General features: G+C 37.6%; 1 protein-coding gene across 6 annotated transcripts in view; it reads right to left on the bottom strand.

Annotated features, from left to right (window-relative positions):
- The window catches only part of atp11a (ATPase phospholipid transporting 11A), a 94,946-nt gene extending 73,043 nt beyond the window's left edge, over positions 1-21,903 (bottom strand). For all 6 annotated transcript variants that reach the window (XM_067441063.1, XM_067441064.1, XM_067441065.1 and 3 more), the window contains exon 1: positions 21,468-21,903. In XM_067441063.1, coding sequence (XP_067297164.1) covers positions 21,468-21,506 — 39 coding nt within the window. In that variant the 5' untranslated portion in view covers positions 21,507-21,903. The remainder of the gene's footprint in view (positions 1-21,467) is intronic.
- Positions 21,904-23,865: the final 1,962 nt, after the last annotated feature.

Here is a 23,865-nt window from a genome sequence, read left to right as displayed (position 1 = left end):
ATTGTACCGTTTAATGACCAGAATGTACCTGTCATGCCCAACTGTATATGATTATTCAGACAGGAGGGATCCTTTCTTGATGTGACTTGACCTCTTAACCTCACATTAAAATTCATTTGCTCCTCTTTAGTGGGTCACTCTAATTAACCCATTTACCAGATGAGACATACAGAAACTCTACTGGGCTTAACTTCTCTGTAGTGCAATGGGTCTAAGTGTCTTTCAATGGGATATATATATATATCTTGATATTTTTGGGGCATTTTTTTTGATAACAGTTATTAGACAATATTTTGCTGTGCTTGTTTTTGTGCTGCTAACTTGGCTGGGTAAGGCCTGTCATGGATATATAAATATGAAATTAAGGGGCCGCTTGCTTGACACCATTTTCAACTAAAAACATAAAACTTTTTAATGTGTTTTGGCCGTTCATTTAATGCTGTTTTGAGGGACTGAAAAAGCAAACTTTCGAAAAAGTGCATATTTTTTAAAACCAATAGTGTTATCGTCATTTGTGAGGTCATGCATATGCATTAGGTGTTCAGTCTATAAGAGTGAAGTGTTTCTTTACAAAGTGACATCGCCACGACATTGAACATTCTGCATTCGTTTTTTTGCGAAGTGAGTGACATGCTCGATAATTTCACCTTGAATATCATTAAAAAAATTATTATTATCCTAGATGATTAATGCTGCACACCCCAATTTCAGACATATACATAAACGTCTGCAAGTTCTGCAGACAGAGCCTTAAGGAGTGCAATCAGTGTATTTTTTACGTAGACTGTATATCAGGACTCTGTTGGAAGAGTTGATGGAAATGAACAGAATATGAATATCCATTTTGTAAGTTAGCTTTATGAAGTCCAGTCATTCGCCTTTCATTTTCTCAAGTATCTCAGCAATTTACTGTTTAAAAGCAACGCATAACTGTCTTTGTTCTAGCATCTCTTTAAATTATAGTGTGAACCTAACACAGCCTTAGGAACAACTTCTTGAGAATTCAAAGAGAGAGAGAGAGAGAGAGAGAGAGAGAGAGAGAGAGAGAGGGAGGGAGGGAGGGAGGGAGGGATGGATGGATGGATGGATGGATGGATGGATGGATGGATGGATGGATGGATGGATGGATGGATGGATGGATGGATGGATGGATGGATGGATGGATGGATGGATAGATAGATAGATAGATAGATAGATAGATAGATAGATAGATAGATAGATAGATAGATAGATAGATAGATAGATAGATCACTTGATTCAGATAAGGATCAATGTTTAGCTCATCTCAGCCAGAGATCCTGCATTCCAGCTAATTGAAAAATGGAGCCATAGCTTTAATTGACAGCACACTGCAGTGGAATAATTCACTCTTGCCCCCACTGTGAACCCCAAGCGGAAGAACAGATGAAACTAAACATGAGAGCGTAAACCTGATTTGTCGATTTACCGTGGAGCAATCTCTTCACCAGTGCAATAGATACAGAAAACATTCTACACATTTAAATCTGTAAAAATATTCTTCACCAATTAAGACATGGTCTATCCATCTATCTATCTATCTATCTATCTATCTATCTATCTATCTATCTATCTATCTATCTATCTATCTATCTATCTATCTATCTATCTATCTATCTATCTATCTATCTATCTATCTATCTATCTATCTATCTATCTATCTAGTGTATAGTAGTAAAAACAGCAGCATTGGGGGGGGGGGGTGAAATGCTGTTTCATGCATACTGAGCTTTTTACACTGTTAAAGACTTGGATTCCCATCCTAAACATGGACAAAGTTTCAAAAACTAATGTTGTATTTCTGTGTCAAAAATATTCCTTCCGGTTTCTCACAAGTTTCGGAGAGTTTTTTTCGAGTATGGGTCGGCTTGACGTCGACAGAGCGGAAGGTCCTTGTATGGGCCGTACGGGCTCTTCTCCCGGAAGGGTGCGCGCGCGTGACTAGAGCGAGAGAGGAAATGCACGCCTATAAACACTCGCTCAGCTGCAGATCCACTCGTCCGTGAACACTTATGTCGTTATAGTCTGCGCCGCGCTCCACTTTATTCCTATGGGTGACATCAAGCGACTTAAACGCTTCAGCACAGCATTCTGGGAAGGCAGCGCTGCATTTGAACCAATTTGAACACAGAAATGATGGGAAGCTTCACAACATCGCTTCAGTCGCGTCGCAAAGTGGATTTCCACGGTCACTGCTGTCAGGACTTCACCAAATCATACCAAAGAAGTGTGTTTTTGACGGAGCGGTCCCAGCAATAAAGGTTCACGGTCGGTGAGTAAAACTGCTTCAAATGTCTGTGCCGTTGGCTATCGTCGTGTGAGTAAACATCAGTAAACGACACGATCGCGTGCTTCGTCATTCAAATGCACTAACGGACTCCATTGTTGTTCTATGTATAACGTTACACTAGTCTGACGTGCAAAACCTTTTTGCTTGCTACTGCTAAGGTTTAGTCGCATACAATAGTCCATAAACCGAATCATCCCATACGAAACAAAAATATACTGCAGTATATTGGAAAATATCATGTAATACATTAGGCAATATATTCACATATATGGGATTTAATATTAATATTTTCCAATATATTGCAATATATGAAAGCGGCAATCATTTGTATATTTTGCAATATATTACAGGAATATATAATATATTGTATAATACCATCAATATATTATTTCATGTATTTACAATATATTATAATATATTTCAAGTAATATATTGGTAAATATATTTTCCTTTCGTAAGGGATGTCCTCATAAACTGCGAGTTAACACACACAAATGTTGACAGGCCACTAAATACAGTCCATACCACAGAGACGGACGTCCTGGTGTTGTTGCTTCTCCTGTTCAATTTATTACAGCCTCCGGATCTGATTCTGGATCATATATCTATTAGCTGAATGTGATCGATAGCAAGGGTTTCTCCACGCTTGAGGACGTCACCGCTTTGTGCGCGATCGTCATTCTTTAGCTCCGCCCACACGATACGCCTCCAGGCGCTCGTTTTTTTTCCGGAAAGACTCGGTACAGCCCATATTTCTTTTATAAATATAATAAAACTAAAGACTTTTCGGAAATATGAAGGATGCAATACTACTCTATAGGTACTCAAGATTGACATGAGATTGACTGAAACTGAGTGTTTCACCCACCCTTTATATCCTCATACTAAGAAGCACATTTTTTTACAACCTTGAGCCCAAGGAGTACAAAATTGTCAAACTTTTCACTTCTTTCAAGGCATAATTGTATTCCAACATGTACTTAATGTATTACAGTTTTTCTCAGTCGCTTTGGTGCATTTCTCACATCACTTACATTTGCACAACAGTTAATGCAGTTCTCAAAACAATTAGTACAAACTGAACCTAGTTGACAACCCACAAAAGTGTGTCACTTGCTCAAAATGGATAGCTCATTCCTCAAAGGCAAGTTTTCATGTCAATGAAAGTGTCAGTGTCATCAAGATGAAAAGTCCTGACACCATTGTTTATGAACAAGATAGTCAAATGGCTTTGTCATGTTTTCTTTATGACAGTTTGCTCTGTAAATGTTTTCCAATGCAAAAAAAGTCAGATCTTGGTGCACTACCTGAAAATGCTCAAGACAGCACTACTATTTGCACAGCCATTTGAAAAATACAGTAAAATTACACATTTCTGCATTTAGTGAGGTAACTGAGTACAAGACACTGAATATGTATGTTTCAGATTTGTAAGCTCTTTGCAATTCTATTTTGTTCACAGCATTGTGCAAAAGAAAAAAGACACCCTTATTTATAACAAACATAAACTTCCTTTGGGTAGAGCTGTGCACAACTGTAAACAATATTGCAGTACATATTGGAACTGAACATACAACATACATACAACTAAAGCTTAACACACACCTGCTCATCAGTGAAAGCTGAGAGATTTTTTTTCAATTTAGTATACATTTTCAGAAAGAAAGAAAAAAGACTTTATATGGAATCACTATTCAGCATTCACAAGTGTAGTTCATTTTGACTGACATGACATAAGAAAATTATAATGTTATAAAAGAGCAGAGAGTTGTATGAAAGCAATTGATGCATGTCCAAAAGCATTTGCAATTTGTTGGAAGGAATGAGAAACTACTACTATGATGAGCACAAATAACTAAAGGTTGTGGAGGTTGTTGTGCAAATGTAAATAGTGATGTGAGAAATGCACCAAAGCGACTGAGAAAACCGGTAACTTAAATTGAAATGAAAAAACTTCAGTTTGTTAAAACAACATAAATTATTTTAAAAGATTTTAAAAAGTCACACATGTAAAAATTCCTTTATCAACCTGAAAAAGGCACACGTCATTTAATGACCCTTACATTAATCAGAACAGTATGAGAACTCTCCATCAAGTTGGCTAATCCATCAGCACAAATCTGATTGTCCTTTCTTCTGGTTTATTCACACTTTCTGCACTTTAGGAGTGTTAAACTTTTACAGAAACACAAAATTCATCTTCATATCACTGGCTGTAAATTCTAAAAGTCAGGTAACGTCACAAATTGTGATGAACCATATGAACCTTAACTGCATTGATTCAAGCTTGCTCAGCCCCCTTCCCATTCAATTCCCATGCAATCAGTGATAGAGCTTCAGCTTTTATCTTCCAGCAAAAAATGGGTGTTACGCAATCTGCCTCTTCTACCTGCCAATGACTTTCAGTAAGCTCAGGATATGCCAGAAATCCACCATTAGTGATGTTTAACATTCTCATGTGTCCATACACTGAAATATAAGACAGCTGAATTACAGAATGTGAGAATGGTCAGTGCACCCACACCAGAGCGTTGAATAAAACATAATCTGTCCAATTCAAGACTGTGGGAAAAAGAAAACATTTCTGAAAGTCATAGACAAACATTACATAAGCAGAACATGCACCTTGAAGAGAAGCAAGAAAAGGAAATCTGAGAGGACTTTCAGTTATCGGTTATACAGCCTCAAGCCATCTAACTCCAAAAGTCAAAGCTACATTACAATCCTACTTTGAGTGCCAAATGTCTCCACACATTTAAGAACATTTCAACAAGCAAGTATTTCTGCTCTATGGGTGGGTGGGATGACCAAAGTCTTATATCGATATAGTAATTTGTAGTGGAAGTCAGGAAGATTTGTAGCCTGACATGGTCATACTCAATTCTAGTCAGAATATCTGACTCCATTGGGCTGTGATTATGGGGCGTGTTTCAACCGAACCAGGAAAGACCTCAACTGGATAGACCTACAACCAATCAGAGCAACGAAGAGACGCATTACGTTAGTTGTCAAATGTCAACAGAGCTCAACAGCACTGTGTTGCCAAGTCTGCGTTTTTTTCCACGGATTGTTTCCATGTTCGCTTGTTGAAGAGATTATTATGTGATATATAGACCCATGAGTACGAATATTAGCAGGAAACCTTGCCAAAATAACACACATTTTACCCCCCCAAACGCCATTTTTCCACCGGAGAACCTCCCGAGAAGCTATTGTTTTGGGCTAGTAGTTGGCGGGTTTTGTTGTAAAACTTGGCAACCCTGTCTGCACGCACGCTGAAATAAACGATATTTGGCGGTGTTGTAAAAAAAAAAAAAACGATTTTAAGGATACACAGATACTTACCAACATGATCATAATTTCTGAAAGAAATAGTGAAGATGAATGCATATACAAACAAGCTCTCCGTTTAGGATTTGAACAAATATAATCCAAGCCCCTTTGATGACGTGCATGATTACGTTACTGTTGATCATCTGTCCGTCATCGTTTAAAGCCCGCCCTGATGATTTCATTGGTCTGAACGGTTTCTGTTCGGGCATAATCACTCCTCTATGGATTGAGTCCAGAACGAACCGCCCGAGCACAAATGTTGTGGGCAGGGCTGAGTTCGGCTGGCATCCAGGCTAGAAGATTTGTTGAAAAATAAAGTAAATAATAGTACATTTAATCTGATGATTGTTTCTTTATGTAAATTAGAATGTTACAAAGACTAAAGGTAACAAATTAATGATAAGTCTCGCTTTACAACAAAAAAAAAACACAAAAAACTGCATACAATGTAACAAAAAAAGACTGTAAACAGTACAATTAATATTATAAAAACAGAATGCTTCAACTCTCTTATTGTTACGCGGGAATCAAAGCTGTCGTTAAACAGCCAGACATCATCTGGATTTATATTAATGTGGCAAGCTAAACTGAACGTAACTGAATGAAACTGCACATTACATTGTTACACCAGTAGCTGGCAACAGGTTTATATGAGAGCGTTAATGAACCATTCATTGATATTAATGCTATCGAAAATGCGGATTCAGTCATGAATGTGACTCTTTATGAGCAAATCACTGAATTATTCACTCAACCAAATGGATTGAATCAAAAACACTGATTCATTCAGGAACTGCTTTTGTAACCGGGCTTAAGCCGTCAAACTGCCGTCATCTGAGAAGGAATGTCGTTTCCAGACCGGAAGTAACTTCTCAGATTTTGATTAAAGATTACCACTACAAAATATTTTTTTCTTTGTATTAACTTGCATGGATTAATTGTTCACCCTAAGACCTGTAATATGTGCTAACAAAATAAATAGGGTCAATTTTGATTTCATCAGGACTTTAAATGAATCAGGCAAAGTGATTTATTAAGGTTTGCACTTGTCAATTGATTGTTTTTTGCGCCGTTATTTACTGACTAAAAAAGCAAGGGTAAATTGCATTGGTCATTACGGAAATGATCCGGCTGCGTCTGTTGTCTTTTATTTGTGCGTCATCAGTAGATCACCTGCAGAATTTTCAACTCACAGCATTGCTTTTTTAGAAATGTGCTGGCATGCTAATTTGCTCCGTTTTGTAAATCTGGCCCTATATACGTCTTGTTTTGTTCAGTCGAAAAACATCCTGCCGTTTGTTCTATTTTCTGATCTATTTCCGCATCACTTTAGGCTTCTTTGTCCCTCACTTATGAATTATGTAAAGCAGTTCTTCTCAATGACAGCTGCACAACTACAGTAGGGGTATCACAGAATCTCTAACGTTATTATGTGGACTTTATACTGCTATATCATCCCATTATTCTCATTATACTATTGAGTCCTCTACGGAATGGACCCTCTTACTGTGTAACACAATGAAGGGCAATTTCTACTCTCAGACTAACATTACTAAATTGGCTTAATCCTCCACTTCACAATGAAACTACTATGAACTCTCTCAACCTGTTCCTCGGTTCAAAGAAACGTCTTCATTCAGACTGCTTTATCATCTAGAGACTCTAAGGATTGAGTCTTATGAGGTCCCTTGCTCTATGCTGTGCCCATTAACGGCTTTTCCCTGTGTGATTTTAATGTTACACAACGCTTGATCCGACTGTCGCTTCAACCAACCTCTTTGCTCATCTTCAGCTCGCACAGTTAAGTTCATCTTAAGCTGAGATACAGAGTGAAAGTGGAGACATTCCTGTGAATATAAGAATGCTTATCCACAAGAAGATACGCAAGCAAACATCCAAGAGTGTTAACAACTCCATCTATCTTTGGGCCCTCATATTCCCCCAGGGAAGATAAAATAGGTCAATAGAACAAGATTCTGCTGAGCCCTAATGTGCAAGATACCAGTTCGAACCAATATTTTCAAAAAAACAGGTGCAAAAAAAGGTTTTTTTTTTTTTTTTTTTTTTTGCAGTGTTGACATAGAAGAACCATTTAACACTAACCAAAGAACCTTACCTTCTTTTCCCACTGTTTTCTTACTTTAACAAACATTCCATGGATGTTAAAGTAAGAAAGAAAAAACACAGATGCCAATATTATTTTTAAGAGTATAGAATGAGATCAGTTGAGAAACAGTACTGCAGTGATTAGGAGAGCTAATATGGAGATGGAGCCTGAATCTTCACTCAAACAAGCTAAAAATTAGCAAAACGTTGTTAACAATCAGTTGACAGTCAGGAATTAGTTTATTCAAGTAACTACCTTAAAATGTTGCTTTAGGCTTTTATTGTATCCAGGTCTAAAGTGGGTCAGATGGGTCCAGGATCATCATTAAGTGATGATCCTCCTGACCCAGTACACACGTCTGCCCACCTACATTAGTATTCAGCAACAAAAGAAAGCAGATTCCAATTTAAACTGACCACAGGCACTTTCTGGTAATGATAGCCCATTAATATTCTCATCCATTTCAACTTACCATTGTCAAAACAACAAATAGCCACTCGAAAGAATGGATTGTGTCCTTAGGGATTATGGGGAAAAAATATTTTCAAATATCAAATATCAGAAAAATAACAAATGCCATCATCATATGCAATACCACTAGTTAATCATGAGTAATTCCAGCATATTCTCTTGGGGTCAAAGAGAATCACAGACCGCAGCAACTATTATCCCTCCATTCATTAATGTACCAGGCTGGCAAATGGAGCTGCCGAAAAAGCCAGGTGCTCTTATGAGGTTTGGTTTTATTTGCCAACTCTTAATAAATCAGTGTTCCAGCTTCCTGTGCTCCTGGGCACAAATGGCCCACGGTCAGAGAATGTACTCAAATGAGGAGAGTTCAAAGTAAATGTTAGGAAATTATGTCAGCTTTTTCATTCTTCACACTTTCTTGACTATAAAGCTGGCTGGATTTCATCCTAGTAGTGCTGCTACAAGTGTAATGACGGCCAATTTTATTGGCAATACGCCTTTAAAGACTTCATAAGGAGAGATCTGGCAACAGTGGATGTCTCCAATAGTAAATTCTTTTTCTCCCTCTGCCTGGGTAAAAATAAACAAAAGAACATCTCATTTTCTATTTATTCACCAGGTCACCTTTCTTCTTCTGTTCTCATTCTTCGACAACAAACGTTATAATTCTATAATCTGAATGATGTAATATGCAAATTGCAACAAGTCAGGCTCTGCGATCACCAAATCAACTTTTCTTGGCGGTAGAGATCTCTAATAGGCAGTGTGGCGCCTGGCTAATTAGTCTGTGCTCATTAAGTAGCCTCCTCACTGGGAGTACTAATCTTGTAATCATCATGAGTCCTGGGCATGTTAATAACATGACTTCATCCGTGACTTTGATCTCATACATAATTAAGCAAACCAGCAGGAAGGCAGACAAACATGTTAGTCTTCATAATCCAGCCTGATGGGCACAGAAATTTAGAATCAGGCAGTAATTGCCATGTTTACATTTAATGGTGCTTCATCCAATGGATGGATGGATGGATGGATGGATGGATGGATGGATGGATGGATGGATGGATGGATGGATGGATGGATGGATGGATGGATGGATGGATGGATGGATGGATTGATGGATGGATGGATGGATGGATGGATGGATGGACGGATGGATGGATGGATGGATGGATGGATGGAGCACTTTAAATGTCACTATGACCCAAAAAGAGAGCATTTTATTATACAGATCCAGTGTGTGAGTTGATATGTGGTAGTACTATGGCTAGACTAGCATGAATGAGCACAGTAACTTTGGCTGTGGTTTTACTGTTATCTACGATACTTTCCTATTTTTCTTGCACCTGCATAAAGCAGTTCATCATCAGAACATGTGGAAAGTCTCTCAGGAATATTGTATTACAAAGTGTGACGTTTTGTTTCCTTTCTCATTATCAGAAGATATAGCACAGGTCTATGGGGAACTGGAAGTCACTGGGTCACACTGTTAATGGCCGTCCATTTTGTGCTGTCAGTTTCCAACCCCTATGTTTAGCTTTGTAGATCCCCAGCACAGTACGTCACATGGTCCATTTTTGAGTCGCTCAGACAAGGACTGCTTGTGTTGGACTGACGCGCGCACGCACTTACACACACAATGCCTGAAGGGCAATGAGATGATAGCAGCTTTCTTGATTGGCAGTCTTGTAAGTCTGTTGTCTATTTCACCCCTTTATTCTATTCAAATAGCTCCACTGTTGGACAGACAAAACTTTCAGCTACAGTACAAACAGATTAAACTAAGACTTAAACTTTATATTCTAAACACAATTTTGAGTTTTTCTGAACATTGCTTATGCTCACCAAGGCTGCATTTATTTGTCAAAAAACTGTAATATTGTGAAATTTTATTATTACTATATAAAAAACTAAATTTTCTATTTGAATATATTTTAAAAATGTATTTTTCTACTCTGATGACAAAGTCTTCAGTGTAACATGATCCTTCAGAAATCAGTATAATATGCCGAACTGATGCTCAAATTACATTTCTCATTATTATCAATGTTGAAAACAGTTGCTGCTTAATACTTTTGTAGAAATTGTAATACATTTTTTTCAGGATTTTTGGAACATTATAAAATGCATTTACTATTATTTTTTATAATTGTGTCCTTGATAAATACAAGCATTAATTTCTTCAAAAACATTTAAGAAAAATGTTGTACTGACCCTAAACTTTTGAATGGTGTATATTTATATGAGTATTAAATCACAATATTAATTTGCCCACTTGGTTTCAAAAAATTGTCTTATTGCTTCAATGCAACAGATGTTACAAATTCCAATATTTAAAAAAATATATATACAAAATATATTTTCCAATAAATCTCTCTGTGCCTTCCTGTCCTGTTTCTTACCACCTGGGGCCTTATGGGATCAAACTGAGTTGAGGTCACATGACCAGAACTTTTGGCAGAACTCTCCTGTCAGGTTAATCTCTTTTAGAGCATTCAGTGTTTCTAGTGATGATGGGATAGGATGAACAGAAATAGCGAATGAGGACAAGTGAAGGTTAGATTATGGATCTTGATAAATCAAGCGATATATATTAAAAAACTATATTACGTTTCACATTTATGGAACCTCCATCTGGACACCTGTGAAAGCCCAAATGACCATTACATTCTAAATTTATCTCTTTCAATCTAAACATTCATTTCAGAAAATGCTGTAATAGGACTATATATGTACAATAACCAAAAACCTCACTGAATGCGTGTACTCAATGGAATGTCCCTCTCTCTTTTAGCATGGACAAAAAGGAACAATTCTTAATCTTTCTCCTGTAGAATACGTAGAATTTGTTTTAAAAAAAAGTTCACAATAATCCATTCACTGCTAAGGCCCTGTTTACACCTGGTATTAAGATGCATTTTGGTTGATCGGATTCGGATCCCAAGTCGACAATGCTATTCAGAAGTAAACAGACTCCAAATCTACCAGAGGTAGTCAAAAACGCTTTTTACTGGATTGCTTTCATAGTGTAGTAGACGCTTTATGTGGTCGAATGCATTCGGACGGCCACAAAAGTTAGTGCACTAGCCAGACGGAATTTACACTTTATCGACTGAAGTTTGCTTTGAAGATGAAAAACGTACCATGTTCTCCAAGAAATTAGGACAGAAGTGATTGTTACCTATCTGTCAGAAAGCTGGTGTTTCACTGACAAATAACAGAGAGCTGAGTTAACTTAGGGTGCTTTCACATCTCTAGTTCGGTTCATTTGGTCCGAACCAAGGGCAAACAATTATACATTGTTGCATTTTTCAGCTTTTTTGGTTCCTTTTTTACACCACACTGATTGCTTTGGTCCGAACCAGTTGAAACGAACCAAAACGCAGGCACGTGACAACATCCACATCAGTCATTGGCCATGGCGTATTTCCTAAACTGCTTTTCAATTGGTCAGAATTTACGTGTGGGAAAATTCCAACAGAAGAGGCAAAGCCAGCAAACTATAATTTAACAATATGGAGAGACGACTGCGCGGGCTGGTTTTGTCCCTGGCCACAATCTACTACACTGTGTGTATTTACCACAGTATGCAAATACATTTCTATAATGAAGCACAGATGCGATGTGAAACAACGTTCTAATGCACTGCAGACGGCGAGAGTGCATCGCTCGTCACTTCAAGAGGAGGTGTACATTAATTATTAACTCTCGACATGCTCATCTTCCCGAAAAAATATTTCCAACGATCTATCAGGTAATAATATCATGCACACAATGTCAGTGCAGCTAACTACGGCAGCTGGTTTAGTCCAAAAATGATCAGTACTTTTGTAGTTGTTTCTGTTCGAGGTCGGATCACGTTCTCACCACAAACGAACCGCTCCAGAGTTCGTTTGAAATCGTACCGAGACCACCTCTTCAAGGAGGTCTCGGTACGCTTGTTTGGTCCGCTTTTGGTGCGCACCCGAGTGCGATTGCTGCTTTCAGACCTGAGCAAACGAACCGCACCAAAGAGGGAAACAAACTCTAGTACGATTCAACCGAACTAAATGAGGCGGGTGTGAAAGCACCCTTAGTGTGCGTCTAAATCAGCTCCCTAGTTCAGTAGTCAGGGCACTGATCAGGACAAAAGTCAATGGGTTGACTCCCTAATCAGTGCCCTGACTACTGAACTAGGGAGCTGATTGAGACGCACCCTTAGTCTGGAGGAGTGCTGGGATGATGGTGTTGAAGGGCTAAAACGTCCACCATCAGGATCCTCGCAGAAATCCCTTGTTTGTCCAGATGTTGCAGGATATAATGCAGACCCATGTTAGACTGCATCATCCACTGACCAAAACGCATCTTAAAACCAGGTGTAAACAGGGCCTAAATTGTTCATCAGGCAGTGTTAAACAGATCTCAGGTCAGCACGAAACAAGTGCAGCGTGAATTTCCTTTCCCAGCAGGCAGGGACACCTGGATCTAAGCAGATGAGCACTTGTAAATGCTTCCATCGATCTGTGGGTTCACTGCATAAACTCAACAACACTTTCATATTAAGACAGTCTGACTCAGCAAAGAAATGTCTGTTGAATAACAAAAAACATTTTATTACTGCACATCTTCTGCAGGGATCTCTGGAGAATGGCTAGCAGTTGTTGTTTTGTTTAGTTTTTTTGTCATGATGACAGATTCATTTTTCATAAAGGAATAAAGGATAACATTCCTAAAGATTAAGGGAAATAAAGTGAGATAAAACAAGTCACTGTGCATTCATGTCAAAACTTTTGGTTCCACTGAAGGTCGTGTTTCGTTTCGAACAAATCCCTCCACACCTTCTCCACTCTCCCTATCTTTAAGCTAAATGTAATGCCCAAAATCCTCTTTCAAATAAATACCTGCCCATTCAATGGCATTCAGACTTCTCTATTGCTATCGAGTGGAGGGTCATGTGTTCTTTTAACAAGTACAATTCAATTTCACAGCCATCAATAGGCCATTATTCCAGTGGCTTTTTCCTCTGACTGTTGCATTAAGAGTGCAGTAAGCCCTCAAGAGCTGCAGTACTTCATATGGGAGCAGAAGGTCTACAACAACTGAGTTTTTATCAGGGCATTTGCAGTGGCTTTGAGCAGTCTGAAGTATGAGTCAGTCCCTCCTTATCACACATCAAAAAAGCCTCATTAATCTGAGAGAACATTAGGGCTACGTATACGCTACTAGTGTGTTTTCATTTGAAAATGCATAACTTTTACTGCGGTTACAACTGGCGTCCACACCACACCCTCGAAGACTTTTGGAAACTCTGCAGACCCTGTTTTAGTTTGAACACTCTGGGGTTGCGTTTCAGTGTAGACTGACCAAAACTGAGACTTTTGGCGGACCAAATACCCAAGGTCTTCTGGATTATTGCATATTCATCCCTGATTCGGCAGGCTCCTATCGTATGACAATTACACGGCCAGAACACAACAATAACAGACCAGCGTTGACGACAATGCAATCAATATCATGGAGACGGAACTGCAAGCTTTGCTGATTTTGGTGTCCACTTTAGCAGCCGTTGTGCAGTAAAACTCTGCATTTTACTGCAGGTGTCTACATGCACATGCAAGAAGTAAGCTATTAGAGCAATCGCCAACTGTTTACACTTGTGCGCACATGTCTAGTGTGCATGATTGGTCATGTGACGAGCTTTCGACCATGTGGTGTGGACGTTGAACTTTTCTGAAACACAATGGAAATGCTAGTATCGACGAATCGTTTTCCTTTAAAAACGTTGTGTTGAATTGAAAATGCACCAGAGTGGACATAGCCTAAAAGAACTTTGTCTTTGAGAGTTCTAAATCATCATTTTAACATAAATCGGAAAAAAAGATAAATCTTGAATTCAATGAATGAACAACTCTGCTTGTTGCAGCATGTCTAAGGGAGGACAGTCTAAGGGAGTCTAAACAGGGTTACACCCAAGAACTCCAAACCCAAGGTCTTTTGCTGGTTTCTATCCTAAGCCTTCCTTTCAAATGGAATTGTCTCTACACTCTTGTCTTTGGCTGTAAAGTTTACGACTGAAGGGTTTGGTTTTTCTATAGTCCAGTCACCTACAAACTCAGTGACAAGCGTTTAGATTTACTTGCTCTCTAAAAAAGTACAGAAAACCCAATACAAATACTCTCACAGAGGCCCTATCATGTGACTGTCAAATAAAAATAATATTTTCTTGAAGAATATATATACAAAGAAAGAACAAGGGAGAGTGACTCTTATGCTGTGTTAAATGCATCACTTTTTTTTTTTGGATCACACTATTTTCTGCCTGAGAGAAGAGAGGAGAGTCTGATATTTTTATATTTTTATGGAAGGTGACAATTCTGTCAAAACATAACCATGTCTTTCTGACCTTTATTAGTTTTCTTCAAGAGCGTGTAAAAAATATATATATCAAGCGTTTTCCTTTGTCACTCACACAGCCATGTTTCCACCCCAAAGCTACAAACAAACAATAATTTTCCCCCCACAGTTTTTGAGTGCGCTTTTATTTACTGAGCTCAAATCCAGGGACAAACATCAGCATTATTACATCATGTCTGACCACAGCAACAGTCATTAGATCATTCCACTTAGAAAAGAATCACATGGTGGTACTGTTTGACAGACCCTGAGGGACCAGGGTTTGCTGTCACTTATCAGTTGCTCAGATGGAATGGACCTGACCGCTCAAATGGGAAGAGTCTAAACAAGAGTTTGACAGAACACATTTAGCTATTTTATTGCAAAAATCTTATAGTCTTTTCTCACAGACCTCCAAACTCTGTAAATAAGGGCACAGACGGTGAACTTCAGTTGAACTATGATGGACACGTCAAGCGTCAAGATAATGATTATCATTTCATCACCCATATTGATTGCCAACAAATCATTTATCATTCCAGGATACGGTCCACGGGTCAGCATCCGTTGTCAGCGGGATGAATGGTGAACAAGCTCGTACGCCTGCGTGTGTATGTGCACGGTTCTTCAGCAGTCTAAACCAGCAGTGCCAAAAATGTCAATATGACATCAGGGGAAGCGGGAAACGCTGACAGAATTTAATTAGCATAAACTGATCCTTTAACAACAGCGTCACCCTGATCTACTGCTGTTAGCTTTATTAAACCAACCTGATCCATCATAAGAAACGCACATACAGTAAATACCCACATCTGGTTCGTTCACATTTGTTGTGGGAATTACAAAAAGAGACAGAGTAAGCTAAGATAAAGTAAAACCAGTGATTGTGATGTATAGCTGTATTTTTTTTCTTAGCTCGGTCAGCTGGTTTCTGGCATTCACCGTGTTGGATGATGTGATCTAAAGTGTTGCATTAGGCTGGTTTTATTGATAAAATGTGTGTTGCTTGCACCATTAAATTCCATTAATGCTGTAATCACGCAATACGTTATTATGTTTGGCAAACCTGGCAAGCTTATTGCATACCGTGCATTATACACCGCATACAATCGTTTTATAATAGTACGTGAAATGAAACACAATGCGCAACGATAAATATTTACAAAATAAATAGAGTGGTGCAGGCATGATTTCAAAACCTGGAAGACTAATTCGCCAATCGCCACTGGTTCCCTCGAGATAACCCTAAGGGATTTTATAATGGGGTTTTCAATTTATGAGTAAAATCATCAATAAAATGCTATTTACAGTCAAACCAAAAATTATTCAGACACCAGATTTTTTTACTAGTGGGTGCAGGACACTATAGTTCATTTATGTAAGTGAGGATGGCAAAAAAAAAGTAAACTGACATATTATACCCAAAAACTTTGCGTTAAATGCTAATGCAACCTTTTACACCACAGAATGAACAAAATGAAGCATTGCTTGGAAATTGGTTGGGCTAAATTAATATTATCTAATTGTGTACTTAAATGTAACAAGTGACAGCTGATTGGTTGATTGTAATCCATTACATATCTTAAAGTTATCTGACATTATCAAGATTAATTTGTTCTGACACAGTTTAACTCATATTTCTTGAGTTAAACTGTTCTTGTCATATTTTATTACCATTTTCTAATAGTGAATAAACTGTAATAATGTGAGAAAATGTTGAAGGCGTCTGAATACATTTTGGTTGACTGTATTTACAGATATGTGACATTTTGCATGTATTTGTATTTTTACCAGGAAAACCAACTAATGCGCTCACATTCACAAGCTCAGAATTTTTAATGTATATGTCTGTATGAGATTTTTTTGATCAATCTTCTCTAACATGTTTCAACACTCCGATATTCTCATTCAGTGAAATGTTATATGATTGGTTGTTAATTTGTTCAGTGATTAGTTAAAGATGATCCGGTTGCCACTCAAAAAAGATACATTTTTATCTTCGCTGGCACCTGCCACAAAACTATGGACTGCGACTTTCTGCATGTTTCCCAGTGGAAATGAACTACACTGTAAAAAGCTTCTGTTGGTTTTTGTTGGTTTAACTTAAAAAAGTAAGTAACCTGGTTGCGTTAAAATTCTGAGTTAATTGAAATAAAAAATTTGAGTTGATACAATGAAGCAAATTTGTTTAATAAATAGAACCTCAAAATATTATTGTATCTGAACCACATAATAAATTTGATAAATCGTGAAAATAGCACTATTTGGCATGTTTCACTGCATCATCAGAAATAAAACACACACAATTACCCATAATGCTTACAAAATCTTTTAATAATATTGTAATAAATGTTGTCGAATCTCAAAAAATGTTCATTGTATTAACTCAAAATTTTAAGGCAACCAGGTAACTTTTTTTCTAAATATTTTTTTTACAGTGTAGATACTAGATATGTTAATATTTAAGAAAAATATTGTGTTTAATCTATGTTTTTTTTTCTCAACACACAGGAAATATAATTACAGTTGGAAAGAGGCAAGCTTTGTTTCTGAATGCCCTATGTAAAGATAATCTGTCAATTTTTTAAGCTTTTGTAAACCCAGCCAGCTAGTAATCACAATGAACATATCCAAACTCCAAAGGGTCCAGTGTGTACACTATACACAATAATCCAGCTTAAATCTGCACGTTTTTAAATGCTCAAGACAGATGTCAGTGTGTTTTCTAAAGACATGTTTCTTACGATGTCCATCGGATCAGTTCTTTTAAAAAGAATTTAAGAGAAAAATCCTTCCAGTTAATTTGTGCATACAAATTATCAACAGAAATAATCAATTTAATAAGGTTTTATGCTATTCTGATAGTCACAGTATCAGAAAAACGCCACGGACATCAGCAAAGTGACGGTTGCATATTTTAAATGCATTCCAAATAATACTTCTACCTCTGCACATTATGCAACTACAGAGTCTACTCTCTTACTTGATGAATTTTATCAAACCATGTTTGTAAACCACCATGAACCACCATGTTTAAAGTTGTAAAGAGAAGTATGAACTTGCTTGTAATGACTTCCCATGATGTTTCACATGTCTGACCAGCAGAAACATATTCCTGATCATGTAGGATGATTTCCAAGTCTTTGCTGATGCTGACCACAGACGATGAGATGAGCTCTGTACAAAGAGCTCAAATTACCTCGCAGCCTCCTGAGACAGGATATGGGCAGTCATGCTACTTCCTGTCATGGATGGAAATTATTCAGAAGCCAGTGATGGCTGGAAGTTGCCTCTTCGCTGGAAACCAGTTTTATCATGCTAATGATTTTGCGTATTGGACAATTGTTCTGTATTACCAGTAATTTGCTATGTTCAAAACAGGACAGTACACATATTGCAGCAACAGTATGACTTTTTTGTATATGTAGAATACTACATTTGTCAATAATAGCAGTATACAAGAGAGCCACAATTTTTAACATTTCTTTCTTAATAACTGAAAAAGTTAAGGCATTTTTACACTAAATTCTATTAAGAACATGTCATGTGGTAGTATAGCATAATATTTAGAATGTTTACCGAGTACCGTTTCACTTGTATACATAATAATAATCAGTAAGTAGTAAGACATTACTCAATTCAATTGACTTTAAACCAGCCCCCAAAAAACTACCCCCACCTGCCATTGGTCGATCAAAAAGAAGGCCCCACCCCAAACTTACAGCACTGGTTAAAATTGTTGCTGGTTGGAACGCTCAATGTTTTGAAAGCACAGAGTTTTACTTTGTTCTAGGGAGAATCAACCTACAAATGACTACTTTTATTTGAATACCGAAAAGCAGTTGAAACATTTGAATGCTGAATAAAATACACGCATACTTCACTTAAGAATAAGCATATTTGGAATGCAACTGATACATTTGACATGCTTGAATTCTAATCTAATCCAGAAACATTCCGCTGGACTTCAAAGAAGACAATCATTTCCATTTATCTAACCTACTATTCTAACTGAACGAAAAATGATGAGCTTAGCGTATTAAAACAGGTTTCACATTTCCAATTCATATTTATCTTCCTACATACAAAATGCCCATTCAGCAGACCGACTCTGGAAGTGAGCGCTACTACAGGTGGAAGCAAATCATTCCACTGTCACTTCCTTTGTTGTCTGAGCCAGTCAAATCCGCGCAGGGACTTATTTCTCATCTCCTCTGACCCATCTCATTCTCCACCCTTCTCTCTTCTTGTCTTCTCTCGCTCCATCTCTCTTCCCCTCTCATTTCCCCGGTACTCTCATTTGCCTTTCTCTCACTCTGCCAACCTGCATTACCACGCATTAGATCAAAGAGCAGTGGGGTGGACTGTGCTTTTCACAGGCAATCTTACACACACACACACACAGATTCATGTGACTAACACACTCCATCCGATCTCATGACACAGCTCTCTCTAAATGATCGGTTAAGATGGGATAAATGAACTGCTTGTTTTCCAGCAAAACTGAAAAATGTTTAAACTTCCTTGGGATAAATTAATTTCAAAGTTTAGAAAGAAAGACTCGCATTTTATTGCTTTGCATTTCAAATTAAGCACTTTTCTAAAACCTCACCGATGCAAATATGATTTTGTTTGAGGTAACCTTGCCGTGTGCAGAGCTCAACAATATAAACTGAATAACCATGCCAACATTTTAAAGTAGTCAAAAGATCTTTTCAAAGCAAATGGTGCAAAAAAATGGTCATTATTATTGTTAAATAATTAACAAATGTAATATTTAGTGACATAAGCAGCGCAGAGCCCTTAAAGTAAACTAAAAATACAACTAAAATGAAATAAAGTAGAAAATAAATTAATCGTATTTCTCAACATTTCTCATTTTTCATTTAGTTTAACTAAAACTGAAATAGAAACGAACTATCTAGAATATATTTAAGGGTGAATTAAGTTGATCGATCTATTTTAATAAAAAAATGACAACAACACAACTATACTACTAATATAGAGAATACAAAAACAAAAAGGTTTCAAAATATAACTAAAATATGATATCCCAAATTCCCAATTAATACCAAAATAACACTGAAGTGAACATATGTCCCCCAAACTCTCTCACACTGGCGCTGTTGTTGAGCCCATGTGTTATATGGTTTACCGTAAAAACCTGAGCAAACAAAATACAAACATATAAACAGGCAGGTGAGAGGTGTGTGTGACATGACACGACCATTATTGCTCACGCCATGTTTAATCGCACACTCTTCATCTTTTCATCTGTTTTTTTACAGACTGTCTAGACAGCGCAAGAGATTTTGCTCATCTGTTTGCATTCTGTCAGCTTGATTACAGTGACAGACCACACAATAACAGATGCATATGGCCTTCAGTGATGGAGAACTAAATACTCATACAATTTTAATATGCTTTTTCACCATTTCAGCCACCAACCAACATTCTTAGAATATAAACCACTTAAGATTCAAGAACAGAAATTGGCCTAAGATTATACATTATGACCTAACATAATATCCTCAATTTATTGTATTTACATAGTACAAGTTTTTAACCACAAAAGCGGGATTCTATGCACTACTAAAGTAAAAATATAGTATATTGTCTTAGGTTTTTTAAATTAGGAACTAACAAGTTGCATCAAAGTCAATGTTGTCTATAGTAAAATGTCCTTAACCTTAGATTGCTGGCACCTGCACATACTTGATTCAGTTACTGAGCAAATCTCTTTCTCTAACCCCCAACAGCTTGGACAATTGGTTTATCATGTATACTGAGGGCTAAGTGGCTTAAAAGCAGGTCTAATCTGTGTAGGAATGGCATACAGTAACCTATCGATTGAATTGAACCCGCCTAGGAAAACTATTTGATTATATAATAAAACAATGTAAATGTAAAATTAGAGCAACATTGTGGAATGATGGAATGAAACGTAATTTTACTGATTCAGCCTTTATAGAACTTCTGATAGATATGCTACAGAATAAGTTTTATATTTTTGGAATGATCCCCACCCACCCACATTAACGAAATAATAAAAGAGGTCAACCTAAATGCTAAGAAATTAAATCAATAAACCAGAATTAAACAAACAAAATGAGTTAATTCTGTCCAAATTACACTGTCACTGTAAAATGTTGGTTTTATTGATAAACTTCCATGTCTATTAAATTACAGAAAAATAGGTATTCTGTAATGAGGAACGATTTCTGTTTACAGTAGCCTAACTGGTTGTATGGTTGAGCTTGACTTAAACACTATAGTTTAGCCAAAAGTACTATTTTACGGGAGGAAATTGAGACAAATTGATTGTTAAAACAAGATTTTTTTTTAAATTATCTGTTAGATTTTAGTTTAATCAAACATGCTCTTACAAACAAAACATAAGATTTGGGGTTTCATGAGGTGTTTCTAATGGTAGCTACACGAACGTCTCATATCTTTCATTCGCCTGTCCATCCGCGCCTGTTTTGATTCATTGAGGCCAATTTCCAGTTTTGATATTTCATAACACACGCTGTGATTCTCATTCATGCGCTCAGTGTCATCACGAGGCATTAAAATATAACACCGGTGACTTCGCTTGAGAATTCAGGTCACAGTCAATCCGAACCGCAGTGATAACTTAAACGCCCGAGATTAGTAACTGTAAATTCCGGTTGCGTCCATTGCTAGCTTATATATTCACAAGGGAGGCTCAAAAGTGGTGCACGCACGCCTTGTAAACGGGCAGATTTATAAACAACGTGTCATTTGCTGCTTTAAAGTACACACAAATGTGTAGTCTACCACAAGCACTGCAGCCTTTCGGAATGGAGCAAACCAAACCAACAAGTTGGCGAGAGTGCTCGCGTCTCTACTCACGTATCGAGTGATGAGGTTCCGAATGGTGCTGAAATCCATTCTGCTCGAGCCGCTCCAGGTGCGCTGTCTTCGGTTGCTCCTCTAATCTTGTAGATTGGGTACGTAAAACGCTAGCTGATCGTTGTGCCAAGTCTCTGTTCCATGACTGTCTTTTGCTATCTTCTTCTAGGATTGACAAATGACAGTCCTAAACGACTCTTGCGGTTATTATATCTATTGAGCCCCAACTGAAATGATGATGAAGGCTACTATGTAAAGTCCGAACGTTGTCATAGTGACATGCTCCGGTGTCACCTACACATTCACTGACTGAGGGGAAAAAACAACAAGCTCTCGCTTTCCAAGGTCTTGTCTTAATATTTTAAGGGACTGGCCACTTCTTCCTTGTCAGGCGTCCCTTCGGGCTCGGGCTGTTCTCTGATGTACTGACGTACTCACTCTCCTTCTCGGTGTAGTAGAGCAGTCTGGCGCGTCACGAGCGCACGCGCACTCCGCGGCTACACCCTCTCGGCTCCCGCCGCCCACGGGGGGATTTATTTCAGCCTGTCCTCCGGTTGCTTCCCCGTCCAGTTACTGCCAAATCGCCGGTATAGGGTGATGATTATTACATGATCAAAGAAACTCAATCATTTTAGGTAGGGTGAATTCAGGCTGATTGGGACACTTTTTTTGTCATTGAGATAATGAAAAAGTGTCCCAGACAACCTGAATTCCCATGTGTACTGATTTGATGACTGACTGCAAATGTTATACAAAAATATGACGGAAAGTAGCAGAAAAAGATAAATAAATCATTAACAACTACAATAATAACAGCAACAACACTGTTAAACAAGTAGGCCTAATAATTTTGTTAATAATTATTACATTTTGGCCTACACAATCATTTTTATCCAGACTTACAAAAGAGGAGAGCAATAGGATCAACTAAACCAACAATTATCATACATCATTTTATATAATTTACAAACTATAAGGTTGTTATGAATTAATTATTATAATGTAACCTAATAATTATTAATAAATTGTGTTGTTTTAATACAATATGTATGTTTTTTATAATAGCCTATTTTTTTTAAATAATACAATAAGAGCAATGAATATTATATAAATGTAACCGATTAAAATAATTTGTTATGTATATAATAATAATACAAATATTGATACATATCAATATTGTGTGTGTGTGTGTGTGTGTGTGTGTGTGTGTGTGTGTGTGTGTGTGTGTGTGTGTGTGTGTGTGTGTGTGTGTGTGTGTGTGTGTGTGTGGCCTGGTAATCCCTACGTTATGGGGACAAAATGTCCCCACAAAGATGGCAATATCCGAAATCCTTGTCCTTGTGGGGACATTTTTAGGTCCCCATGAGGAAAACATCTTATAAATCATACAGGATGAGTTTTTTTGAGAAAGTAAAAATGCAGAATGTTTCCTGTGATGGGTAGGTTTAGGGGCAGGGGCAGTGTAAGGGGATAGGATGTACAGTTTGTAGAGTATGAAATCCATTACGCCTATGGAAAGTCCCCATAAAACATGGAAACACGACGCGCACGTGTGTGTGTGTGTGTGTGTGTGTGTGTGTGTGTGTGTGTGTGTGTGTGTGTGTGTGTGTGTGTGTGTGTGTGTGTGTGTGTGTGTGTGTGTGTGTGTGTCCTTGTGTATATGGACACACACAAATGTCCCCCCATAAGGATAGTAAAACCTGAGATCAGCCAGCGGTCCCCACTTTTCAAAAGGCTTCTAAATCATACAGGATAAGGTTTTTTTTTTTTTTTTTGAGAAAGTAAAAATGCAGAATGTTTCCTGTGATTTGGGTAGGTTTAGGGGCAGGGGCAGTGTAGGGGGATCTAATTTACAGTTTGTACAGTATAAAAACCATTACATCTATGGAGAGTCCCCACAAAGACAGTGAACTGTGTGTGTGTGTGTGTGTGTGTGTGTGTGTGTGTGTGTGTGTGTGTGTGTGTGTGTGTGTGTGTGTGTGTGTGTGTGTGTGTGTGTGTGTGTGTGTGTGTGTGTGTGTGTGTGTGTGTGTGTGTGTGTGTGTGTGTGTGTGTGTGTGTGTGTGTGTGTGTGTGTGTGTGTGTGTTATCCTGTTATACTTAGTCCTGTCTGTGCACTTATTAAAGCTAGTCATTTATCCCTTTTCATCCTTTAGTAAAATACAACATTTTTGTTATTAATGGAGTCAAATACACTCAATTTTTTTAATATTTTTTTTAGTAAAACTGGGCACAGTGTGTTTAAATATTAAAGCACTCGTGGTGGTTTACCTGTATTTTGAATTACGTATTTCAATTTTGTATTTTAAAAGTTAACGTAAAAAAAATCCGTAAAATTACTGGATAATGTCCTTGCAGAAAAGTCCGTTTTTAATTAGTTTAATTTTAATTTTAATTT

Source organism: Pseudorasbora parva, chromosome 4 (assembly GCF_024679245.1).
Source record: "Pseudorasbora parva isolate DD20220531a chromosome 4, ASM2467924v1, whole genome shotgun sequence".
Classification (NCBI taxonomy): domain Eukaryota; kingdom Metazoa; phylum Chordata; class Actinopteri; order Cypriniformes; family Gobionidae; genus Pseudorasbora; species Pseudorasbora parva.
The sequence above is the reverse complement of the archived record's forward strand: the minus strand, read 5'-3'. Positions and strand labels throughout refer to the sequence as shown.